Below are 26,186 nucleotides of genomic sequence, written 5' to 3' on the forward strand. Positions count from 1 at the left end.
GCAATTTTTGATATAGGATTATTTCCCATTAAAAACTCGAGAATTCTATTAAGCCCCCTGGCGGCCATTCCAGAAACTTCTAAATAATTTCATTTTCTCTTGCCAGTTTTAAAATGAATCCCGAAACAAGAAACTTTAGGATTTTATTTCACCAATAACATCACCTCCAATTTAAGTTTATTTTACCATTTTCTCTAAATACGACATAAGATGAACATGTGCAATCAGAAGAAAGAGTAGACAATAAAATTAGTATTTTGTTTTGTAAGTAAAAGTTTGAGTAGCATAGCTGTTAATCGCGGAGGAGTGAATATAGCTTTGTGACCTAGTAATTGCAGATTTCTCATATTCACGCTGGTAAAGTCTGTTCATAGATATAAGAAAGTGACTAACTGATACGAATTAAGGAGAGACCCGGGCAAGCTGCAAGAATGACATATGGCCGAACAGGTCCGTACTTTGCTTAGAATTTAATTATTTCGGGTTTTGTTAGGAAAGATACTAAACAATATTTATTTATTTATGTATGTATTTATGTTTAAATCTAAAATAAAATAAAAAATTATTTTTATTACCTACTTAAATTAATTAAAATTATTCACATAATATATCAGTATCACTATGGCTATCATCGCATGTTTAATTATTATTTGTTCTATATTATTTGCAATATGGATATACGATTGTTCTGCTTTGCATTGTCCATTACAATTACGCTATTAGGAGGAAAGTTTGGAAATAGTTTGTTTTTAAACCAACTTCCAAATAAATGAGTGTTTTCATGGTAATCCAGAGAAGAATCTTTAATATTTTTCGCAGACAGAAAAAGTCCATTTGGAATCCATCTTTAGAGCCAGCATGCAAAATAATTATTCTTTTACCTCTTTTTGATGGCGCGTTTGTTTTACACTTATCAGTTGAGTCAACCCAACCCTTTTCCGGGGTATCATAAGTGTCGAACCAGGTTTCATTCAAGTTTATAACTTCCTTAGTCTCAATAGAATAGTATTTTCTACATGAGGGCGGGAGCATCTCCTGAGATACACTAGACTCGCACATATTTTGCATAATTCGCACACGATTCAACACACGCTGTATTACACACGAAATATGGATGATTACTAATAAACTTAAACTAAGTAGTACCAACCAAACAATATTAAACACAGGTAGGCATGAAATTATTTTGTATTACGGACCACAATTTTACCTGAATTTAAATTCCGAAACTTTAGGTATTAATCTTGTTGCATTGTATGTTAATCCACCCTTGGATAATCCAATCCAATCCAACCCAGAAGCTATTGGCCACTTTCTTATATCTATGAACAGACCATACCAAGGCCACATGACATTGGATATCCCGAGTGACATAATTGCTTGTTGACAACATTAATAATACACCTGGATGATTTTGGATTATTAAGGCATCCTTTTAGAAATATCTGAATTATAGTTATATGTGTTAGCTGGACATTTGAAGTTAAAAACAACAAACTAATTTTAGAATGATACTGTCTTTTTTGTTATTTAAAAGAAAAAATCTGTTTATCGCAATAAAAAATGCGTTTGATGAAAATTTACGAAGCAGAAGGCGCGAATAACAATCACAAGCCATCTCTATGGAGTGTCGAATATTTGTTTGGTACAAGAATTAATTTCCCACAAGAATTTTAATTTGATCGAATGAGATGTGATATCGGGTTTCATGGTTATTTCGGCCATGGCTGATGAGCTTATTTGTCCTAGTCTTAGAGCTCTTTCATTTCATTTATTCTGGTTGATGTTTTTCGACATGTCGCTTCAATGAATTTTTTGTGATAAGGTCGAATTAGGATCATCATAATTTTGATTTTAGATAAAAGATTTCGAGGGCTTTATTCTCAAATATATAGCTGTTATTTGTTCATAAATTTGAGAGTTACAAAACAACCCATCAGCAGGAATTCAAAAGATTTGAATTTTGAACTCCAAGCCTGCAATATTTGCCATCTTCGAAACTTTCAAAGCAACGCTAAATATCATCCGGCTGCACGGTGTTGCCAAACTACTATATTTATTCGATTTAACCAGAAAATTATACAAAGTAGGGGTTATGTAGAACTGCTCCTTTCATGTTTCATTAAAAATTTTACCTCTAATATGTTTACTTGCGCACAATCGGCATTTCCAGATCCATTAAAACTAACCTAGGTCTTGAAGAGTCCAATTCCGCACCATCATGTAAGGCCATGTAGGTAGAGATTGAATATTTGGCAACTCACAATTTTGGTATCTATTACCCCGTCTACTAAATACGTAAACAGCAGGATTACCCGCCTTTTTGTTAGGTTTCTCTGACACTTTTCAGTTTGCAGGTCGACATTTCAATTTCAACTTCGCGCGTTATAGGTTAGTGCGTTGTTTATGGTCGGCTGATGGAAAATGACGCGCATGCGCTCGTGCGCGTTGTGTCAGAGCCGCGTATCCGTTCGGCGCGCGTATTGTTGGTTGCCTACGAGTCCGAAACATAACGCGTGAGATGGTCCTTCGTCGATCCAAAACCTCCTATTCGGACATCCCGAGTCGCACCCGCGTCCCCCCCCGCGCCGCTTTGACGACCCCGGAAAATTCCGACATCGGTCGCGACGCCGCGTCGCGTCGTCCTCCGCTGAAAACCGCGTGGGACGGTCAAGATTCGAAGCTCCAGAGGTCGCGGGAAGCCGAATAAAGCACTTTCGAATGTTACATCATATCCACAGGTAGCGCGCTAGAGGCGCGGCCGCCGCCGATGAAAACGAAAATCTAGCAGTCGTCGGTTCATTTCCACGCGGAAGCGACGCGCGGCCGATCGCAAGACTTCAGACGTGTGTTCTTTTTTTTTGTCGGTCGCCTGAAAATAGTACAGTTTTCGACGGCATGGCCGCGGTCGCTCACGTCACCGTTTAAAAAACGCGTTTTGTTTACGTCGTCGGCATCTGCGGTGCGGTAACCCTTTAACTCAGGTAAGGATGCTGCGGCCTCGGGCCACTAGATTTCGGCGTTTTCTCGCGAGCGGGCGTTCCGTCAACAGGTGAAAGTTGAACGGAATTTGTATGCGCCGTGTACGTTCGGACGCGGATAATCGCGGTCGCCGTTGACGGGATAGAGTCGTGTAAACCGTGCCCGTGGCCGATTTCGCAACTGTGACGCGTTTGATGTCCAGAGGGTTGCGTTTTCGCGACCGTTTTACGTCCCGCTAGTCTTCGAAGGCAGACGTCGCGTTTTAAAAGGTACCCGTCGGTTTGACGACTTGTGGAAAAGTTAAATGCTGCAGGGTGATAATGATATTGGTTAAAAATAATACTTTAGCAAAATGTGTCTGATTAGTGAGTTCTCGAAACTGTTTTTTCTTTATAGCCCACGCAGTTTTGGAAATATCGACTTGAAAACTTGGATTCGGGGGTTTTTCGAGATGGCAGGGATTTCTAAATGAAAGAAGGTATCCCGTGTTTAATTCGAATCGTTTGATTTCGATGATTTCTTTTGATTGATTCTTCGGTAACAATGCTACGTCACAAATTATTGTTTAGGCTTTGATTTGGACATATACGCGCAACAATGTATATCAAGGATAGACATATTACTGGCTGGTGTTTTCATTATGCCTGGGCGCATTAAACACTTGAAATTATTTTTCATTCCGTCTTAAACGTTAAAAGCCCTTTTTTTGGATTTATGAATGTCTACGCTAATGTCAATACTCGTAAGCGCAATGAATATCTCGAAAAAACCGTCCAGTTCAAGTTTTTGCGTCGATTTCTTGAGCTTGAGCTACAGAGAAATGACAATTTCCAGGACTAAACTTTAATAATTTTCAATAGAAAATTGCAGAAAATACTTTAAATAAAACAAAAACATTATACTATTAAATAGCACTTGTCCATATAACGAAAATTTGTTACAGTAATAATAAAAGAAAATGCAAAAGGAATTAATTATCGTTTAGACTATTATCTAGACAATGTGCACAGTTAAAGTTGAGACACGTTTGATTAATTGGCGATCTCACCATCATATAGGTGTTTAATATACAGTGTGTCCAAGTCCAATATCTGGCTCTCCTCTCTGATTTTCGAAATTTTTCGAATATTTCCGGAAGTAATCGGAATTTTCTTGATGTAGAAACTGTGTTAATTAAATTAAGCACCAAAACACCCAACTTTTCCCCCATTCAACCATCATCACATCTCTTACGGAATTTGGTACACCCTGTAGACCCAAAGTTGTTCGGATTGTTTTTTGGATTTCTAGATACAGGCGTAAATTTAAAGAAAATCTTAAAAAAGTTCTGAATCTTTTTTTTTACTATACAAATATGGTGTTTTCTTTATAACCACCCTGTAACTCTTGGCATTGTTAAGTGGTTTTCAGGAATATGGAAATTTGTCCGTATTGTCTAAGATGCTTTAGTTGTCAAACAGTCGTGACATTTCGTAATTAATATTTTAATTTTGGCCTCGTCTTCCTTCCAAAATATGCTAATTATGGAAATGGGATATAAACGGGGTCCATTATCAATGCGTATTTAATTCTGCCCAAACATAAGTTTATTTTGTACTTTTTGTACTAAATTATGTGATTTATTTAGGAAAGAACAAAAAATAAAATTAAAGATGTTTAAATATATTTTGTATTTGGAATAGCCTGTATGCATTATGTATTTTTCCAAAGCTAATAACAAGTCTAATAAAATTATCAAAAGACATATATCTAAAAGCCAAGAACTGTCTAAAAATAGGACATAGTGTACTGTCCCCATAGTCCACAACTGAACTAACTAATAAATCCGCAAAAAATATATATTTTGATTAATATCATTTTTTAAATTTTAAGATGGAACGTTTGAATCGAATGCCGACACTGATTGTGCTTAATAGCCCCCAATGGAACCACATTAAATGTAAATTGACGAGAGAAATAATATTAAAATTTATATTGCTTTGTCCAGAGTCCGCCTCTAAAGTGCTAATTAATTAAGCGCGTATATAGCGAATGTTGCGACGTCAGCAATTGTTTCGAGGAAACGGTGCTGGTCGCCATTATTGGTTTTAAATTTTCCCCGTATTCGCTCTTCCACGTTTTAAAAAATACATTGCTGACAACGGCAAGCTCGTTATCAGTTCACAAAACCAATATCACCCTTTTATGGGCGATAGAATGACCGGTATAGTGCTTTCACAAATAAATAATTTAGATGGTAAATTATTCCATAATTAAGGACTCTTTAAATTGCCATGACGACTCTAATAGTGCAAACAATTGCTTTTATAACAGAAAAAGTAGACAAAAAGGAGTCCCCCGAAACCAATCCCCCCGTTCTTTGGGCGATAGAATGGCCGGTATAGTGCTTTCACAAATAAATAATTTAGATAGTAATTTATTCCAGAATTAGGGACTCTTTAAAACGCCGTGACAATTCTAAAAGAAAAGACAACTTCGACTTGTCTAGGGTCTTTGACACCATCGGTCACCGCCTGTTAAGAAAACTATATATATATATCACTAAAAATACACAAAAAAATACATTATTATTTCAAATCAATTGCCCATACAAAGCATGAATTCCATCTGTATGGAACCCAGGAAAATGGCCTCGATACACGTTCCATTACATAAAAAGTGAACTACAGCAAGATGGGAAAACTAGCGAACACTGTCACTGACTAGATCGCCAAATACCTCAAAACAGGCAGGTTTTGTGAAGGGAAAAGGAAACAGTGTGCAAATGGCTAGAGAATTTAAAGTACTCGTAATAGTTGCGTTATTTTCTATCATAAAAACTTTGGACTATTCTAATAAATATGGGCTGTCGTATCCATCTTGTAACCGTTATACAGGATTTCTACTAATCAAACATAGGATTTCAAAGGAAAGAATTAAAGATAAAAACTAAATTATTATCAATATGTCCACACCAAGTCCACACAACAGTTTGTTCGGCCATGTGGCTCGCAGAAATGAACATAACCTAGAGAGACCGATCATCTTAGAAAACATTCCTGGAAAAAGAGCAATAGGTAGATTGCTAATCAGGGGGCTGACGAAGTTATACAAACGGAGTACCTCAGGGCACACTGTCATGTCCCATGCACTTTGTTCTGTACATAAGCTTCCAGAAGGGAGTGGGGGACTCCTCTGTTACTATAAATGAGTGCCCTATATGTCCCAGCAAAACTATCTGAGCCTGAAAACAGACAAAACAGTTCCCATTGTTTTTGAGAAGTAATTTATTAAGAATTACCCTTATGTGTAAGCTTGAACGGCAAGTCAAAGTAGAGTCCAAAACTATTTAATTCCTTCTTGGAGTGATTTTCGACTCCTCACTTAATTGGGAGGATCACTTAAATGCTCTGTGCTCAAGCCTAAACAGTTTTTAGGATTGGAGACAGCATCAGAACTATTCATTTTGCAGAAAAATGGGTTTCTTCCAAGCGCACAATCAACGCTTTCAAAACGCAGAGAAGATTTATTAGATGCATTCGCAAGCTGCATCCCAGCACTTCCTGCAATCCTTATTTTGACATTCTAGGTATCCTTACTATTGCTTAGCAACAACTCTGACATTATGCCATGTCAATGAGGAACAGATCCCAAGATTCCTCAGCTACTGTTGTAGTAATGAACAGCTGAAGCTATTGCAGTGAACTATACAAGGTGTTTCAAAACCAATGCGAAAAACTTAAACTTGTTTAAAATAAAGGGTATTCTGCTGGGCCAAATATGGCGGGAAAATAATGTTTTTACTTTTTATCTTAACAATGAAAATAGAAAAAACAACAAAATATTATTGACTTGTTATTATAATTGAAACACACTTTCTGCATTTTTAAAAATTTTTATAATGATGGAGATGATCATTTTTCTTAATCAAATTTAAGAAAAAAACATGACAGAAAAGTTATATTTGTATGCTGATGTATAAATATATAATAGTAACTTTTGTAATGAAGCTGGCAAATTGTTTTTCCCTGTTATTGAGTAAGTAAAACAGTTTCACTAATTTCATTTTTTAAGTTTTTCGCTATCGAAGATTCCAGAGTCAGATAGTCAGCAAAGCTGGAAATTCAAAATTACGTGATTTATTTTTTTTAAGTCTTAAAAAAATGAGTTTTTAGAAGTTTTATAAGTATTCAGCAGAAAAAAGTATACTTTTGGTTAGTTAGCAGACGGGATATAGTTCAATCCTATGGAGCACATATTGGCACTAACTTTTCTCTTCTGCTTCTTCCACTTTAAAATCTTGATTTTATAAAAAAAAGATGCTAAATGCGACAAATGTTAAAATTCTTATAACACTTAGGCGACGAACAGCCCTCAGCGAGCCAAAACTTTTTATATGAATGCTCTATCTATGTAGCAAAGCATACTTCCGTATGCAAATGATTGTGTGAAATCCTAATTTTTTGTTTGTAATTTGGATAAACATTTCTTCATGAGGAAATAGTTCCGAGCAAATTCTCTATATTCAAACATTTAACAGTATTTCCTAGTATTTGCCTGTACTTGTTTTTCCCCATACGTCCTCATATGTCAGCAGTATACACATCATCAGGCTGTCATGTCACATTTGACAGATCACAGTTTGTTTTGACGTCCACTATGGGATCTAAAGGCAGGTTGATGCAAAAATTTTAAGTAATACAAATTAATTCGCGTATTTTTAAGAGTTTAAGTGTTTCTGCCTTGTTAATATCTGATGGTTCAGTGTAGCTGTAGCTAAGAGACATTCTCCTCGAAATTTTTCGAATATATCTCGCAAAACATATATATTGTGCTTATATTACATAGGTAGGGAGTATTTAGGATTTTATTCAATTTTATTGTTTATCATTGTTTGTTCTCGTAATTATTATCCTTAAAAAACTTTTAAGAAGACGCAACTTTTATCTAATTTAAAGATGAAAAGATAATTTTTAACTTGTAAGTAACAACTTTAAAATGCAAGAATTGGAAGAAATTTATAAGATGGTTGATCCACATCAGCAGTGGCCCAACATATTAAAATAAACAGAAACAGAAATACTTGGGAGGAATTTAATTTTTTGGGTAATCTCCGACCGCATCAATAACAGCTTGAAAACTTCGGCTCATGGTCATTAAAGGAAGTTACGAAGTTTTCTATAAGCGACAATTCTTCCCATACTTCCTGGATACCTGAACACTTTGCTGTTTGAGGCATACGTTTTCAATTGGGTTGACGTCAGGACTGTTACTTGGCAAGGTTTCAGTGAAAATATGACTATCCCAAAAGCTCTTTTAGGCTTCCTTTTACTATTATTGTATTTGTGATCACGCTGATAATATTCTTTATTTGACAGTGAAATATGAATATAATGAAGTTTCCGTAACAGCGACACGGTAGTCTATAATACAATGCTCATAACTTAAAAAAAAAGTGCTGTGTCACTTCAGTATCACTGCCAATCGACAAAATGGAAGAAAAATATATTGAAAAAACTAACATTGTCGTATTTAAAAAAATCACAAACCGGACACTGAAGCAACGCTTGAAAAGGTTCGTAGGATTTTAAGGCAACGATATTTTATTTTCCACTGACAGATAGACGTCTTTTATGAAACCAGCTGTACAGTCGGTAGACTTAGAAGTGTCAAACGATCCTCGAAAAAACGTTTGACATTTCGGTGACATTTGGTGTAGCGTCACACTCTCGTGTCCTCCCGTTTTACCATTTTACGACGCCCTCTACGGCGCGTAACGATTATTTCGGTATTACCTGACGTGCTAATTAAAATAATTCCGCGGTTTGAGTCATCCCGAGCCCCAGTAACGCGGTAAGTTCACGGTTTGGTGACCCAGAGCGGGATTTTTTTCCGTCGGTGACATAATACCTCGCAATGGATTATTAACGGCAGTTAAACGCCGATATATAGGCTGTTTGAAATGATTTATAAAAGGGTTTCTTTTTGTAGCTCTGTGATTCGGATCGATGAAATGAGAACACCCTATATAGCTTTAGTAGATTACGAGGTTAGCGCCAAAATTTCCTGGCCTGACATAGATGCAGCCCCAGTATCACGATAAAACTTCTTTTAAATATATCTTAGTAGGCTGCGAAAAAAAAAATCGAAGTCTTGGGTCAAATAGTTTTTTATTGACAGCATTTTAAACAAGACGTGTCCGAACAAATGTCGCACATAACGCAAATTGAGTATAGAGCAGTCATAAAGTTTTTGACAAAAGAAGGGTTATCGCCTAGAATTATTAAAGAAAGGCTGGATGGTGTGTACGGCCAAAGTTCTCCTTCGTATTCTGTAGTGAAAGAATGGGAAAAACGTTTTCGAATGGGGCAGGAGTCCATTGAAGATGATTCAAGTACTGGTCTACCAGTTGAGGTCGTAACGGAAGATATTGTTGCGATTAAGGAAGAGGTGGTATTGAGTGATCGACGTTTAAAGCTCAAGGAAATCTCAGAAATTACTAAGCTTTCTGATACATTATTATTTCAAAACAATTGCCCATACAAATCATGAATTCCATCTGTATGGAACCCAGGAAAATGGCCTCGATACACGTTCCATTACATAAAAAATGAACTACCGCAAGATGGGAAAACTAGCGAGCACTGTCACTGACTAGATCGCTAAATACCTCAAAACAGGCAGGTTTTGTGAAGGGAAAAGGAAACAGTGGGCAAATGGCTAGAGAACTTCAAGTACTCGTAATAGTTGCGTTATTTTCCATCAGAACCCGTCTTATTCTCTCAGTTGGGAAAAACTTTGGACTATTCTAATAAATATGGGCTGTCGTATCCATCTTGAAACCGTTATAAAGGATTACTACTAATCAAACATAGGATTTCAAAGGAAAGAATTAAAGATAAAAACTAAATTATTATCAATATGTCCACACCAAGTCCACACAACAGTTTGTTCGGCCATCTGGCTCGCAGAAAAGAAGGGTTAGCACCTAAAATTATTAAAGAAAGGCTGGATGGTGTGTGCGGCCCAAGTTCTCCTTCGTATTCTGTAGTGAAAGAATGGGCAAAAGGCTTTCGAATGGGGCAGGAGTCCCTTGAAGTTGATTCAAGAACTGGTCGACCAGTGGAGGTCATAACGGAAGATATTGTTGCGATTAAGGAAGAGGTAGTATTGAGTGATCGACGTTCAAAGTTCAAGGAAATCTCAGAAATTACTAAGCTTTCTGATACAAGTGTTCGTCGAATCCTGAATGTTCATTTAGGTATGCATAAGATTAGTGCAAGATGGGTTCCTAAAAACCTTCCGGCTATTCAAAAACAACGCCGTGTCGAGTGTGCGCGGTCTTTTTCGGAACTCTGTGGGTCGGAACCGTAGCCTGTGATAGAAACTATTGTGACGGGAGATGAAACTATGGTTCTCTATTATGACCCCCTATCGAAAAAAGAATCAATGGAGTGGCGTCGTAAGGGTGAAGCCCCTCCAAGAAAATTCAGAGTCTGCCAGTCAACAAAAAAGGTGATGGCCACGAGCTTTTGGGATTGTGAAGGAATTTTTTTTGATAGGTTTTAAAGAAACTAATACCGCTGTCAATGGTCTAAAACTTCGAGGAAACCTGTCCAGAGGCGTGCGTCTTTTGCACGATAATGCACCTGTGTGGGTTCCAACAGATAGATCATCCTCCCTATAGTCCAAATATGGCCCCCAGCAACTATTATTTATTTGAAACAGGATTTACGTGGACAGCGGTTTAACGACGGGTTAAAAAAGGCTCATTTTGCAGATAAACCAAAAGAATATTTTTTTAAAGGGATTGAGTTCCTAATAAAGAGATGTAACAAATGTATTGAAGTAAAGAGGGATTATATTGGCAAATAATAAAAAATTGTTACTCTACTTTGTTTCTCTCATATTCAGGCCGGGAAATGTTGGCGCTGCCCTCGTATACTATTATACTCAATCGCCCGATGTATAGTTGTTACGGGTTGTACTGAGTGCTTTTGATGCGGGTTCCGACGGCTGTAATTTTATTATGCCACCAATTTATTTATCTTATGCTTGTCTTGATGTTAGTTCGAAGCGTTTATACAGGGTGAGTCAAAATGAGAAATATTAATTTTCGCAAAAAAATCAAAATCAAATGGAGGTATACATATTTTTACCAACAAAATTTGTCAAATTATGATGTTGCAATAGGCCAGAAAAAAATAAACATAAATAGGTAAATTTTAGTAAACTTAAATTAGCTTAATTAAACAGTTCTTTTTTGTTTTGCAGTTGTGTTCTGAGTTGAGTTGCAAACTGTTGGCAATATTAATATTGAATTTTTAATATTATCCCTAGCGTAAAATAATAAATAAAATAAAATAAAATCTAATAAAATATGTAAAAAATGTAACTTTATTTGACCATTCTGTATTTAATTGGGTGACATTTGAAATAATACAAAAAAGTTAAAGATTATTTTACCGGCAACAACTTTGACATTTAAACTTTTTTTATAACACTTGTAGATTTTTTCATTCAACTATTTAAAAGAAGTGTTACCCGAATGCAAAAAATACCAGGATTTTTTGTCGGTAATGCGCAATTTCCTTTTTACACACTTTTAAAATATAAAAAAACAATTTGCACGCAAAAAGATAATTTTAGATCTTTTAATACTGGTTTCAAAAATAAGAAATGTAGAATATAGAAAAAATTTGTATAATATATAATCTATATCTTAACAAAATCAAAACTAACCGAAACTTACCAAAACTAATAAAAAATAACCAAAACTAACCAAAACATTCTAATAAGAAAACCCATCGACCCCGGGATAAACCATTGTCCAAGATGGGTTGTAAGGTGAAAGTAGGACCTTTTGCCCATAAAGATATGTCCTAGGTTGATTTCTTTTCGGGATTCAGGGTGTCAAAGTTTTTATTAAAAAAAACGTTTTGTTATTAAATATTCAAAAACTTTTTCCGGTTTTAATTAAACTTGGCCAATTAATTTGCGATAATAAAGCACTTCTTTTAAAAATCGGACGGAGGTGTCTTTTACTTGATGAAAATCCATTTAACACAATACATAAAGCATTAAAAACTGTGAAAATATCAACGTTTTTTGTGCTAATTTAATTTGTGACTTCTTTTAACGCAATTGGAATAATGTTAATTCCAGTGGCGTCGCAGAGAGTGTTTTTTTTTCATTAAAATAAACTCACAGATTTTAAAAAATATTAAAAAGTTTATTTTTTAATGTCCAGGGACATGCAGGAAAGTCGTTTTTTTTTCTTTTTACAGACAAAGCTTTTTACGAGAGAAAAAAATCAGGAGAAAAATTGAATCAATGGAAAACCGATTTTTAAAAAAAAAATTGATACTGCATCTCGAAAACGAATCAGACCAGGAAAAAAAATTACCTGAAAACCCGATCGTAGACTTTTGACGGTTTTATCCTGGTTCACCCTGTATAGTATGACCAATCCATCGCAAATCTCAACACGTGAATTGATGATGTGGATAATCTATCTTATCTGGTAATTATTACAGTGATTTCTTGAAGTTATATTTGTTATAGTTAGAAGAAATTATTGATAAAAACCAGTTAAAAGTTTATGTGACGTCACATGCCAGTAAATAAGTCGAACTCGTTCAGAACGTTTAGACGGCGTTCCGTGGCGTTTGCGATTTTGAAACTATCCGTCTGCGATATTTAAGTGAAGCGTTATTTGGCTGCTACAGTTCCGTTAATTTTTTACATTTTTATAATTATTTTGCCTTAACCTTGATACATCTATTCATAAACAGAAATAAAATTATCTGGAATTTTAGCGATAAATTATGTTTGATACGTATCTGCTGTCTTATGACGTCACGACTGGGAAATCGCGTTTGCCGACGACGTTCGTCGAGATTTAATGAACGTTTATTAACATTTTCAAATTGTGGTCGCGGAAGATTGTGCGTGTACATCGATGGGTGGAAAATTACGCGCAATCCTGTCGGTCGTTGTAGGCGCGACATTGTAATTTGTATAGTGCTTTCACAAATAAATTATTTAGGAATTGTCGAAAGTTTCGCACTTAGCATGCTGTAACAGAACAATTTAAACGGATGCAGTACTGCATAAATTGTTGCATAATATATTACTGTAATTATTTTTGCAAGCAGTACTTTTGTATAATTTAATATATCTATTTTACTTTGTATTGGTTATAAGACGTAACCATTCTCATGCCTGGGGATTTCAACTGGTAATTAGTTCTAAGTATACGGAAAAAGTGTTTAATTATGGACACTTAAGAATACCGAACTGAATATTACACCAGCAATGGCTAGATTATGAATGTAATTGAAGTAAATGAGTCATGACTCTTCTGTGCAGTGTTAATATTTGTTAATATTCTAAGTGGCAAGTTAGCAAGTTCATTGTTCATTGCCATTCCACGGATTATCTGCGAAAGCACTATACCGGCCTTATTTCTTCGAAAATGAACCGGTATTTTGTGGTTTCAACGCTAGCTCGAGCGGTTTCTCTGCATTCGAAGATAAGGAAACGTCGCGAATATTTTGCGGCGCAAAACTGGGTCGTATTTGTCGAGAAAATATTGCAGAGAAAGAACGGAAAAGCACTATCGTTTACATAAGCGTCTTGTAGTAAACACGGAAATTTGCTTAAAAGTTACCAATAAAATTTATGAAAATCGGTGGAAACCGGACAATTATGACTCGTTGTTTTGCAAGATTTTATACAGAGTGTTCCAAAACTACGTCGAAAATAAGCCCTGGTTTGCTATATAAATTTAAAAAAAATGTTTTTTTAATCATAATAGCAAGACATTTTTTTAAAAATTTGTCAGTGATGTCCGCACCAAATGCATACCATTTTTTAAAATAAAATTTTGCATCGAAATGGTTTTTAATTTTTTTTTGCCAGAAAAAAGTCAAGAGATCAAATTCGTTCCAAATTGAATGAGAATTTCAAAAATAATTTTTATTTTAGGAAAAACCTGCGGCGTCCCGTTTTTTAGGGGTATATTTTTTATAAAATATTTCAGACCCAAAATTATGAAATGGTTGGTCAATTATGATAAGAAAATATATTTTTTTATCATTTACAACACCCTGTATATCGGAAACGCAGTGTTTCGCGATATATGTTGCACTTTAATGCCCAAACACTCTGTATACACCTTACATACTCCAAAAAACTGTTCAAACAAGTTAAAATTGAGTTTTCAATTATACAGATTGAATATGAACGCCTCGTGCATTTTTGCATATTATGATGCGTCCAAGAAATGTTTATATGGCACCTTATTATCTTTTTTATTTTGTTGCGCTGTTGCCAAAATATAGAAAATATTAAAAAAATATATTATAACTCCACTCCTTTACAAAATCAAAAATGGATATTAAGGTATTTAATCTAAATCTACTTAAAACCTGAGCTCAAATTTGGCCAATTTAGCAAGGCGTTGGAAAAGCCTATTTCAAGGTTTATTTCTGAAATTATAAATTGTGTAGTTGGATAGATGGAAGAGCTAATAGGGCGAGCTGGCAACGTCGCATTAAAGTTATTAAAATATATTTTTGTATTATCGTATTTTGCTATACTCTTTTAAATATTTTCCGAATTTTTTCTAAATACGGAGATATAGTTATAGATTTTCCAAGCTCCAGAGTGGGGCGCTCGACATAGGCGACGGCTTTAAGCTGGGTTTAAAGTTTATGAAAATTAATTTTGCCTTTTTGGGAGAAATTACTAGAAACGTTGTAAGGTTATCATTACATCCCATATATTTCCAGTTCCAGTCGATCACAATGCTAGAGGATCTGTAAACCCATCGAGATGTGCCCGTCAACGCCGGTCGCCGGGCAAGTACCGGCAGGTGGCGATACTGCTGCCACCGACTCCAACAAAAACGAGTGTGCGCAGGAAGAAGTTGGCAAAGAAAACGGAGCCACGCATCGATTAGGTCCAGAAATGGGCGACACCAGTTCAAAGGGCACCGAAGTCTGCCACGACCACTTCGTGCCTTCGATAATGTGGCCGGACCTAATCGCTCAGCTCTATATACATTTGGGGTGTTTGTATGGGTTGTTTCTATGCCTGTGGTCTGCCAAGTTCTATACTACGCTTTTTGGTAAGTCTCCATTGCGCCACGCCTAGTTTATAAACTTTACTAAAACTTTTTGGAGTATTTGTTGAAAAGAGAAGATTGTGAAAAAGTAAATGGTGTAAATACAAAAGTTATAGGGTATCTCATAGGTAGATGTATCCAACTATCCCTGCGAGTAATATTACCTATATGTCTGTGGTCTTTGCCAAGTTCTATACTACGCTTTTTGGTAAGTCTCCATGGCCTAGCTTATAATCTGTACTAAAACTTTTTGGGGTACTTGTTGGAAAGAGAGGAAGAGAAAGTATTGTTTCAAAGATTCCCCATCCAAAAAAATACGTTGTATCAATAAATGGCGTAAATACAAAAGTTATAGGGTATCTCATAGGTAGGTGTATCCAACTATTCCAACTACTAATATTCTTCGTTTGCTTTTGTACTGCTTTATGTACATTTGGTCTTGCCAAGTTCTATGTTACGTTTTTTGGTAAATCTTCCTGGCGTCACGCTTAGCTTATGAACTGTACTAAAGTTTTTTGGAGTACTTGTCGAAAAGAGAGAAGAGAGTAGTTAGAAGGTAACCCATAGGTGGGTGCATCGATCTAATACAACTATTAAATCGGGGAAAAAAGAGTATTGAGAGTTAAATTGTACCCGGTTGTACATGGTTTCTCAAAATACTAGCACCAACATACGACTGGAGATTCGTCACTTTTACAAAAGTAATTGGTTCTATCAAGAAAGCGTGGGCGTATCCATCTATTACATCCATTAGTCTTTTTCCTTTTCTTTGGTTCAGTTTTATATACATTTGGGGTGTCTATATGAGCCAAGCATCGATTAGCTTCAGACGCCATTTCAAAGGGCATTTGGTAGCTCCCTATCGATCGCAGTGCTTCGCCTACTCTGGACTATAAAACCATTTAGAGTATTCATTGGAAAAACAAGAAGAGAGACTGTTAATAGCTGAGTTAAAATTTTATTTTTTCCTATTTTTTACATTTACATTTAAAAATCAGAAGTTTCCATAACATGGTTATGCAGGTATGGTCTGTTCATAAATATAAGAAAGTGACCAATTGCTTTTGAATGGGATTATCCAAGCGTGGTCATTAACATACAATGCAACAAGATTATTACCTAAAGTTTCGGAATTTAAATTCAGGTAAAATTGTGGTCCGTAATATCTACCTGTGTTTAATATTCCTTGGTTTGGTATACTACTTGGTTTAAGTTTATTAGTAATCATTCTTATTTCGTGTGTAATACAGCGTGTTTTGAATCGTGTGCGAATTATGCAAAATATGTGCGAGTCTAGTGTATCTCATGAGATACTCCCGCCCAAATGTAGAAAACACTATTCTATTGAGACTAAACAATGTTTATTTGACTCTCATTGAACGTGGTGCCAGCAAGCAAGCATCTCTAGAAGAAACGGCGACATTGACGAAAATTCCAACATCAACTGTGTGAAAAATTGTGAATAATCTCATTTCAGCTAAGAAAAAAGCGATGCTGAAATTTTCTCGAGTGAGATGAATATAATACGGCGTAAAATTTACCAGTTATACGAGGAACAAAACGTTATGCAAAAAATCTAGGCCATACAGTTTTAAGGCTTCCACCTTACCACTGTATATTTAATCCCATTGAACATGTTTGGCACCAACTGAAATTTGCCATTCGTCGTAACAATGTTTTTCCCCGTGTTTTTAACATCCCTCCACAATATAGAACAAATAATAATTAGAACGGGAGATGATGGCGATAGTGATACTGATATATTATGTGAATAGTTTTAAGTAATTTAAGTAGGTAATAAAAATAAAAAATAAAGGGAATCAGACAAACACTCTGCAAAAAAGCAATCACAATATGCATTGCAAAAGAATTTGCTACGTTATGGCTTGACAAAACATTATCAAATTGGAAACGAAGATCAACAGCAGATACTCTCTCTCTCTCTCTCTGTCTTATACGTGACGTAGAAAAACTAACGTTTGTCAACGGCAATGGCAATCTGTTGTTTACAGCAAGAATCAACAGTTTGAAGATCCCTCCGAAGAAGGCGACAGTTATCTCGAATACGGACAACTCTAAATATTTTCATCTGCAAGTCAAACTTCGTTTGAGAGGCAAAATATCACGTAGTTTAGGAAGGGTGTTTCAAATATACCAGACCAGTGACTAGAAATAATCACTCCTTTTGATCCTAGATTTTAGATACATACATTAACGTGACGTTTTCACGTGGGTTGTTGGCCACTGGTTTGACTTTCTAATGACTAAGAAGAGTCAAATCGTTGCATAATTTTCAGTAAATTAGATTTTTTGATATTGATAGAAAGTTCCAGCTTTCCTTTTACAGATGCAAGGAAGATCTGAACTGATGTCAACTTCAGACTATGGTTACTAGAAGAATAAGAATATCAAGATAGCAGTGAAATGCGTTTTGCAATTAAACGCTTAAAATTAATTATAATTCGCGACGTCTCAAACAATGGGTTCGATTGAAATTTGAAGGTGCATTCGCACAATGGCGGCGTAACCTAAATACATCCCACCGAGCATTAGAAACGAGGATACTGTCTATATATATATATATATATATATATATATATATATATATATATATATATATATATATATATATATATATATATATATATATATATATATATATATATATATATATATATATATATATATATATATATATATATATATATATATATATATATATATATATATATATATATATATATATTCATTTTTTAATTCACTATATCGATACACTATTGAATTCACCACAAAAGCTTGTTTGATACTCAGTGGTCTATCTGCATCTTGTTCCTGTATTCCAATAATTTTAAGAATACGCTTCTGAAGCCGATCCAACGGGTCAAACGAAGAACTGTAGAGACCTCCCCAGCCTATGACTGCATACACACCGACACTATGGAAAAGACCATACTAAATTTGTAATAACTGCTTTCTTGTTAGTACTTCCTTGAGTCTATAAAAAAACATATACTAAGTATTTGTTTTTTTTTACTGTGTTAGCCACGTGAACATTCCATTTTATATTATAGTCGTAAGTTATCCAGTTGTTCAGAGTTTCAGACTCCATTAATCGTGATTTCAATATCCTGTGGAATAGAGTCTCTATAGTTTCCAAGAGAGACTTGTCTGTGTTGAGTACCAGTTTATTTTGATAGAGCCAATAGTATATAATATCCAGAGTTGATAACATGGCTGTTGGAAGTTCGGGCCATGATTTTGCTTTCATTGGTACTGCAGTATCATCGGCATATGCTATTAAGATATCTTGCAAAACCAACAAATCATTTATATATACGATGAACAATATTGGTCCAAGTATTGAGCCCTGAGGCACTCCAACATTTGTTTTAACTTGCTGATTTTTAATGCCATTTACCCTTACAACTTGGCGTCTATCTTTCAGATAACTTGCTATCAAGGACAAACCTACCTCCCATATTCCCATATTCTGCAATTTGGACACTAGTATAACGTGATCAACTGTATCAAAAGCTTTTTTGTAGTCTAAAAAATTCACAACCGTTGGTAGGCTATATATAACTTTGCTAAGTAAAGCTATAGCATCATCTGTGCCTTTCTTCTCGAGGAAACCAAATTGCCTTAAACTTAATATGTTGTGCGTATTAAGGAAGTTGAATAATCTGACAAAAATAATTTTCTCAAAAATCTTAGCCAGATTTGAAATTAATGCAATCGGACGATAGTTTCTTTGACCTTGCTTATAAACTGGAAAAGTCACAGCTATCTTGAATTGATATGGACAAGTACCTTGCGCCATGGTCTGATAAACTTCTGTCTCATTTGTTGGTGCTAGAAACATTGTATTCGTATTATATGGTATATCTGGTATTTGATGGTGTCTTATTGGAAGAGTCACACTTTCATTCAGTTTAAATGTTCTAAAAAACTCGTTAAAATAGTTTGCCTTTTCAAGATCATTGCTGTTCGATTTTTTATTTATTAATATTTCATTTATTTGCCTGTTTTTCATGCTACGATCTAATTTACTATTCACACATTGCCACATTTATTTTGAGTCAGCATTTTGCAATTGGCTATCTTCATGCCTATTTTTAGCGGCCCTCAGCAGGGACTTAAGTTTTTTCTCGTATTGTAGGCATTGCTCTTTTTTAATCAAATCATCTTCATTGTTTTTCCAGGCTCTACATAGTTTGTTTTTATTATTAGACCAATTTTTAAGTGATAGCTCAGATAAGCCATCAGTATATTAAATTCCACGTACACTCTTTCCTCTAAGGGTATAATTTTTCATTTTAACGCTATTCAAGCGCATTGAAAAAAAAAAAACAACTCTCCATTTTAAAAATTATCTTCGGTGGATAGCAGTTTATCTATAACGCTGTCGTGCGAGGCCCTGGATATGTCGATAAGGATAATATGGCGACGTGGTAATTACCGTCATCGTCATCGAAAACCTTGCGCGTAGTTTTTTATGTGTGTGTGTGTGTGTGTGTGTGTGTGTGTGTGTGTGTGTGTGTGTGTGTGTGTGTGTGTGTGTGTGTGTGTGTGTGTGTGTGTTGTAATCTATGGAATACCTGCCACCACACTGTTCCCATTATCTACGGGTATGCGTTCGTTATGGAAACTCGCGTGTCGTTTTGAATGTCAAGCAGCTTGGATTGCACATTTTATTATGGCACGACAGCAGCGTGGTAATGTTTACAGTAAGAACGAAGTTATTGTTATTGCGGCATATTAGTCGGAAAAAGGCACTTAAAAGAATAAATAGCAGTTTATACAAATCGACGTCTACTCAGTTTTTACAGACCTTTTAATTTTTTTCTGCTTTTAACGGGTGTCATAACAACAATAAGAGTAAACTCCGAAAAAATTCTCAAAGCAGCGCTACTTTCTGTATGAAAAGGCGCGTTCAGTTATGTTTGTTGGTTGCGTTCAGAATTGTTTGTTGGGTGCGTTCGGAAATTGAAGTGGGTTTTTAGTAAACAAGTTTTAAGTATCAACAAACAACATAGTAAAAACGAACACAACCAAAAGCAACCATATAAAGAACTTGTGTCCTCGCACCTCTACGTACTGAAATCTATCTGTCAAGTACGACTTAAAGAACAATACTAGATTCGCATCGAACTCCATCTCCACAAGTTTGTGGAGAAAAATATCATGATCGAAAGCTTTCGCGAAGTCAGTGTTTAATTATTATCTAATGCTTGACGGTATTATACTCGCCAAGGTTGATAATATGGATACCGTAGACATAATATAGAATTCACCGGGGTTATTCTAGCCTCGTTCCAGCTATTAGGAATGGAATGTAAGAATAAATGCAAAATTAAAACGATAAGACAAAGTTTTTAGCAATGGAACTGAACAATCTCTCTAATTCAAAAACTGGGTATTATATCGGGACCACAGAAAGTTTTATTCTTTGACCTTTTCAGTGCTTGCAGTACTGAGTCACGATGTGAGAAGTAGTCGTTTAAAAGTCAGACTGCCCGGGATCATCATCTGCTGGAAATTCCAAAGAATTGATAAATTTTATTATTTGTCCTGGAGTTATATTAATTTTTTGAACATTAATAATAATTCGTCTTTCATTTTCCTGACAACGAAGATTAACATTATTGAGAGGAATGGAAATTGACAAGCCACTAAATCTCTGCAAGCCCACTCTAGCGTTTCCAATGAGTGCGCTTTTATTAATATCTCTTACCTTCTTAAACCATTGTTTAATTTTAGTTTCTTTACAGTTATCTTGCCCTTTTTCCGCTGCCAATAATCAATCAATCAAGACAAGATTGTTCCTTGTCAATCTCCAAAGCCTTCTTTGAGAATAGCGCAACAATTAAAGATGTCCTACTTTAATAGATTAATAGTAAATGGAGACACTGGAATTAGAAATAGAGAGAAAAGAAAAAGGTTAGGTTGACAAGAATATAATCTTTGTAACCTAATAGTGGTTCGGCCGCTTTATTGTTGTGCGGCGGTGCCAGACTTTCCTTCGTTTCCCTAAATATAAATATAAACAAAGGATTAAGATCCAAGTCAATTAATAAACAGTTTCAAAATGGCCACCGCTGAAATCGTCATTTACTTAATAATAACTGTGCCGTTAGTCACAGCCGCGTGTTTATGGCTCGGTTGGAATGGGGGGGGGGGCTAACCACCCGTCCCCCGGGGGTGGGGGTGAGTGTGGGCGGCGGAGACCGTCGCCTTTTATACCGCACTTCGCGTAGCACAAATTAAAGGGAAACGCGCGATGAATACGGTTCGAATTACAAATCAATTTAGTTACGAGCGTCGCGGCGCTCATTCTCATCGCAGACGCCATTAGTACCGTCCTCTGTCGGTCAGTCGATGTCCCTTTTTTAATTGAATATCCTAAACAGCCCCGGCTATGATAAAAGCTAATAGGAAATGCGTTTGAACTTGCTCGGAGGAGTCAAAAAATGTTTGCATTTTTCAAAATTTATTTTTTTTATTGCCGTTTCCCTATTCTTTTTTTTTGTTTTTAATTTTTCAACTTCTAGCTTTTATTTTAAAATATGGAGATAAATCATGGTTGCCAAAACTAGTCGCAAAAGTGTTTAGTTTAGTTAGCACCTGTAATGTTCTATTCTTTTTTCCCTTTTTTTATATTTAATCTGAAAATATAAAGATGAAACATGGGTGTCAAAAGTGTCAAAACTAGCAGCCAAAAAGTATTTAGCAATTTTTTAAAATTTAATGTTATTATTTTTTTATTTCTCTATTTTGTTTCTCTTCCATTTAGTTTTTGAATTGTTTTTGCGATACTGAGTAAACTCAAGATTTATTGTTTTGTGCTTAAATAAATTGCTGGCGTAACGGCTGGCAGTAGAAATATTTAGCTGCGCTTGTCAAAAACTCTTTTGCTTTTTTTAAATTTAAGATCTTTTCGTGCCTTTTATATTTTTTTCATAAATTTTATTTGTTTTCGGTCCTACCTTCTTCTTTTCCATCAAGACTTTAAGGTAGCCTGTGGTTGTCAGTGAGCTTTGCGTAAAACTAAATAAACAAAAAAGTGAATTCTAGCAGCAAAAAATGTTTGGACTAAAATTTAATTTTATAATTTTTTTATGGTCCCCTCTCCTTTTCTCGACTTGGAGTTCTGAAGTTTTTGATTTTTTAAAATTTCATTTTGTGTATTTTTTTCCATTCTATTCTCCCTTTTTTTTTCTTTCTATCTTTCTTTGCACAACATTTCATTCAGTTGTGTCTTAAAATAAAAAATAAAACAGCGGTGCAAAAGCAGTAGCAAAAATGCGTAGACCTACTTACGTTAATCAGAAAGTATTTTGGAATTTTGATTTAATTTTATTTATCTCATTCCTTTATCCTTTCGTTTCCTATTAAGTTTGGAAATTGTTTTAGAACAGTGAATAAAGCCAGGTCTATTGTTGTCTTAGAATAAAATGTTGAGTGTAAACCCTAGAAGTAAAAATGGTTATAACTCCTTGCACTTTTTTTTATTTCGTTTTGTGAGTAATTTAGGGTTTTCATTTACTGTTGACTTGCACTAAATAAATGAAACGCTGGCGTAAAATGTGTTGTATTTTTTCAAAAATTAAATTTTATTATTTTTTTTATTGAATTTGATTTGTTTTGCCGCATTAAATTTATTTCAATTTTTACGCAGTTTCGTCTTAAAATAAATAAATGAAACAAAATAAAAAATAAAACAGTGGCGCACTCACACTTCGCTTTTATACAAAAAAAATTTGGTACCGCTAATGATTTGTGTGTCTTCCTTACAGCGTTCCTCTCGATTTACATCTCAGGATTTGGCATCACCGCCGGAGCACACCGCCTCTGGTCCCATCGGGCTTACAAGGCGAAATGGCCCCTCAGGTTAATTCTAGTCATTCTGTTCACCGTCACCGGCCAGGTAAGTGCGTTTATATACAAGGCGCCTCACGATTCGTTATTCCAGTTTTATTCTCATCTAATATGAAGTCGAAAAACTTAACTAAAATATATTTCGGAAATCAGTACAGCAAGCCACTTTCGTTGTTCTGAATTCATTGCATTGCAAAATTCTTTCTTTTTTTCGATTGAAGCTGCTACTATCCGGATTTGTGCCAACCTATGTCGTTATCAATTCACAAAAATGAAATTTAACTTAACGAAATAAAAATTAGGCATTATGTACAGGGTGCTCGTAATTGGGTTGTTTTAACTGGAAATATTTCTGAACTTGGTTTAATCCGCTTGGCAATATTTTCACTACCAGCCGAGATATAAATAAAGATAAAAATTCTCCTAACTTTTTTATTTGTTAGGGTATTTTTTCAGACAAATGCAGCGGCGTACTCAAATATTCTGTACAGTTCTCCGTTTTCTCACAGATGAATACAACTTTCTTATTTTATATGGCAACCATAATTGGCTACGCCCGCGTCGAGCCCTTTTCAGCCGTATGGATTTGTTGGTATTTGTGATGAAAAAAGACGGAAATACAGGGCGTTTTGTGTGGGAACTTCGATGAAGTTGTGACTAATTTAAAATAACTTCTTTAAAAAACACGAGATATGTTACTTTGGACTATTTGGATACCCTGTATGTATGAAATAATTACAGACCTGGAAGAAATAAAAGAGGAATGGGCAATATATGATAGGACGGAACCTCACCATCAGAAGTGCATGTAGCAATAAAATCGGCTAAGAGGTCAAAAGCTATATAAAGAAATGTTGAAATTGTTGGATCAAGAAAATCTCCAGCAACTCACCAACTTCTTCAACGAAATCTACAGTTTAGGAACTTCCCACCTTGATTGACTCAAAACAGTGTTCATACTAATTCCCAAAAAAAAGCTACAAAAAAGTGGTTGGACTTTGTCTGTGAAAAATATTAAAAATTCTTCTCTGGATTACCATGAGGACTCCTAATAGCGTCATTGTAATGGACAATGCAAGTTATCACAGTAGACAGTTGACTAAAACCCCTTCCTCATGTGACACAAAAGCAACAATTCAAAACTGCATGTATAATCACGAAGATTATACCAAAAAGCAATTAATTGAGGTTCTGCAAAGCTTGAACCTACAAAAGGAATACGTCTGTGATAATTATGCAAAAATCTAGGGCATACAGTTTTAAGACTTCCCACCTTACCGCTGTATATTTAATCCCATTGTACATGTTTGGCACCAATGTCCTCAAATTTACAGAAACCGAAGTTTTTAACATCCCAAATTCTGTTAAACATATAGAAAAAGCAGAACAATCGTATATCCATATTGCAAATAATATAGAACAAATAATAATTAGAACTGGCGATGATAGCGATAGTAATACTGATATGTGAATAATTTTAAGTTATTTAAGTAGGTAGTAAAAATAATTTGTAATTTTATTTTAGATTTAAACATAAATACATACATAAAATCAGACCTCTTCGGCCATATTTCATTCTTACAGCTTGCCCGGGTCTTTCCTTAATTCGTATCAGTTAATCACTGTCTTATATCTATGAACAGACTTTATCATATTATCTATCGGCATGACGCATAGGTAACCTTTGGGCTGAACCGACTCTGGCACTGCACACCTACTGTATGCTCAGTGTGACTATAGGCGTATTAATTGTATCGCGATCACATCCCTATTCTCACAATCCACGTAAATTAAATAGGTGACAGGGGCGTGGAGACGGGGGGCGGCGTCGAAGGCTACGTCGTGATTCGGTATCGACGACCGTGTGCCGTTCGTGTAGATGCGGGTCAGCCGAACATTATTTTTCGATCATATCGCGTTGGTGATTACGAATTCAGAGGGCCTCGAACGTTGTTTGGTCGGGCTGGTTAATGGCTGCACGTCAAAACGGGCGTCCCGATTTTTTTTTTTTTTTTCACGCTTTTCGGGTCGCACATATCGATCGGCCGTTCCGTGAAATTTTTACTAACGGCGTCGTAAAAACGAGGCCGGGGTCGGTAATAAATACGAGAAATAATCGAGGCCCACGGGCGCCACTGCGTTTTGTTTGGCGGCCTCCGACGTTAGACGCCGCCGCGCATTTTTATTTACCGAACGCTCCATGGGAATACGCCTGCGTTTTACAATCAGGCTCGTTTTTCCACGGAAACTGATGTATTAATAATAAATCACTTGTAGTTTTATTTGAATAAAAAACTAGTTTTACAAAATGAAATAGTGTTTCGCCAAAAGTTATCGGTGCAAAAGATATTGGTGCTACATTTAAAATCCGGCGCATTTTGGTCATAAAGAAAGTTTAACAAGAAAAGAGAGTCGTGGATTACTTCTTAGTAACTGGCGCCACCACGAGGCCACACGACTAACCAATTTTCCGACGTTGGGTGGCGGGAAATTTGAATGGCTCTTTTTCGAAAATAAAAAAGATCAACAGCAGCAAAAAGCAAAATCAAAATGAGTCAAAAAATAATATTGTAAAATCGAACGAAACTTTTATTTATTTCTGATCTTTAAAAAAGTTTGAATATAAAAATTGTTTAATTTTTTTGTATTGTTTTAATTAATTAACCTTGCAAAGAAGTAAAAAGAAAATTAACAGATCAAATCTGCTCATAAATGAATTCATATGTGATTATTTTTTTAAGGATATCAGTGGCGTGCCACTGACTGTCTATGAACAAATAATATTTTGGGTAATTAGGTCGCCACTGCACTGATGAGTAAATGAAAAATAAAATATGTCTACTTTTTAGTTACCAATTGTGTCCTTTAGAAAAAAAAAACTTAATATATTATATATTTAATATATAGATTCTTATTTAAATTTATTATATTAAATTTTATACGTGCTTCGATTTTTTGAAGTATTTTAATAAAACAGACAATTACTTAAGTAAGAAATAACAATGATTATAATTCAGGCACGCTGTCATATTAACGATATTGTTGTGACCATCCAGAGAAGAGGTTTTTATTTTTTAAGGCAAACTGTACATTGGATTGAAAAAAAATCAAGAAACTAAATTTTTTTAGAAAGGATTGGAGATGGGAAGGATTTTTATTTTAAGAAAAATCAGTGGCGTGCAATTAAATAGACATGTGTTTCTTTGAAAAAGTGTAC

The 26,186-nt window shown here is 35.2% G+C and overlaps 1 protein-coding gene across 2 annotated transcripts in view; it reads left to right on the forward strand.

Moving 5' to 3' along the window:
- The first annotated feature begins 2,681 nt into the window (after positions 1-2,681).
- The window catches only part of LOC132700366 (acyl-CoA Delta-9 desaturase), a 30,226-nt gene continuing 6,721 nt past the window's right edge, over positions 2,682-26,186 (forward strand). The window contains exons 1-3 of one of the 2 annotated variants that reach the window (XM_060667623.1): positions 2,682-2,984; positions 14,757-15,094; positions 22,888-23,018. In XM_060667623.1, the coding sequence (XP_060523606.1) occupies positions 14,800-15,094; positions 22,888-23,018 (426 nt within the window). In that variant the 5' untranslated portion in view covers positions 2,682-2,984; positions 14,757-14,799. Of the gene's footprint in view, positions 2,985-3,041; positions 3,252-14,756; positions 15,095-22,887; positions 23,019-26,186 lie in introns of those variants that run through there. The other variant, XM_060667625.1, reaches the window with a different exon arrangement.

This window comes from Cylas formicarius, unplaced genomic scaffold (assembly GCF_029955315.1).
Source record: "Cylas formicarius isolate icCylForm1 unplaced genomic scaffold, icCylForm1.1 PGA_scaffold_4__25_contigs__length_36172078, whole genome shotgun sequence".
Taxonomy (NCBI): Eukaryota; Metazoa; Arthropoda; class Insecta; order Coleoptera; family Brentidae; genus Cylas; species Cylas formicarius.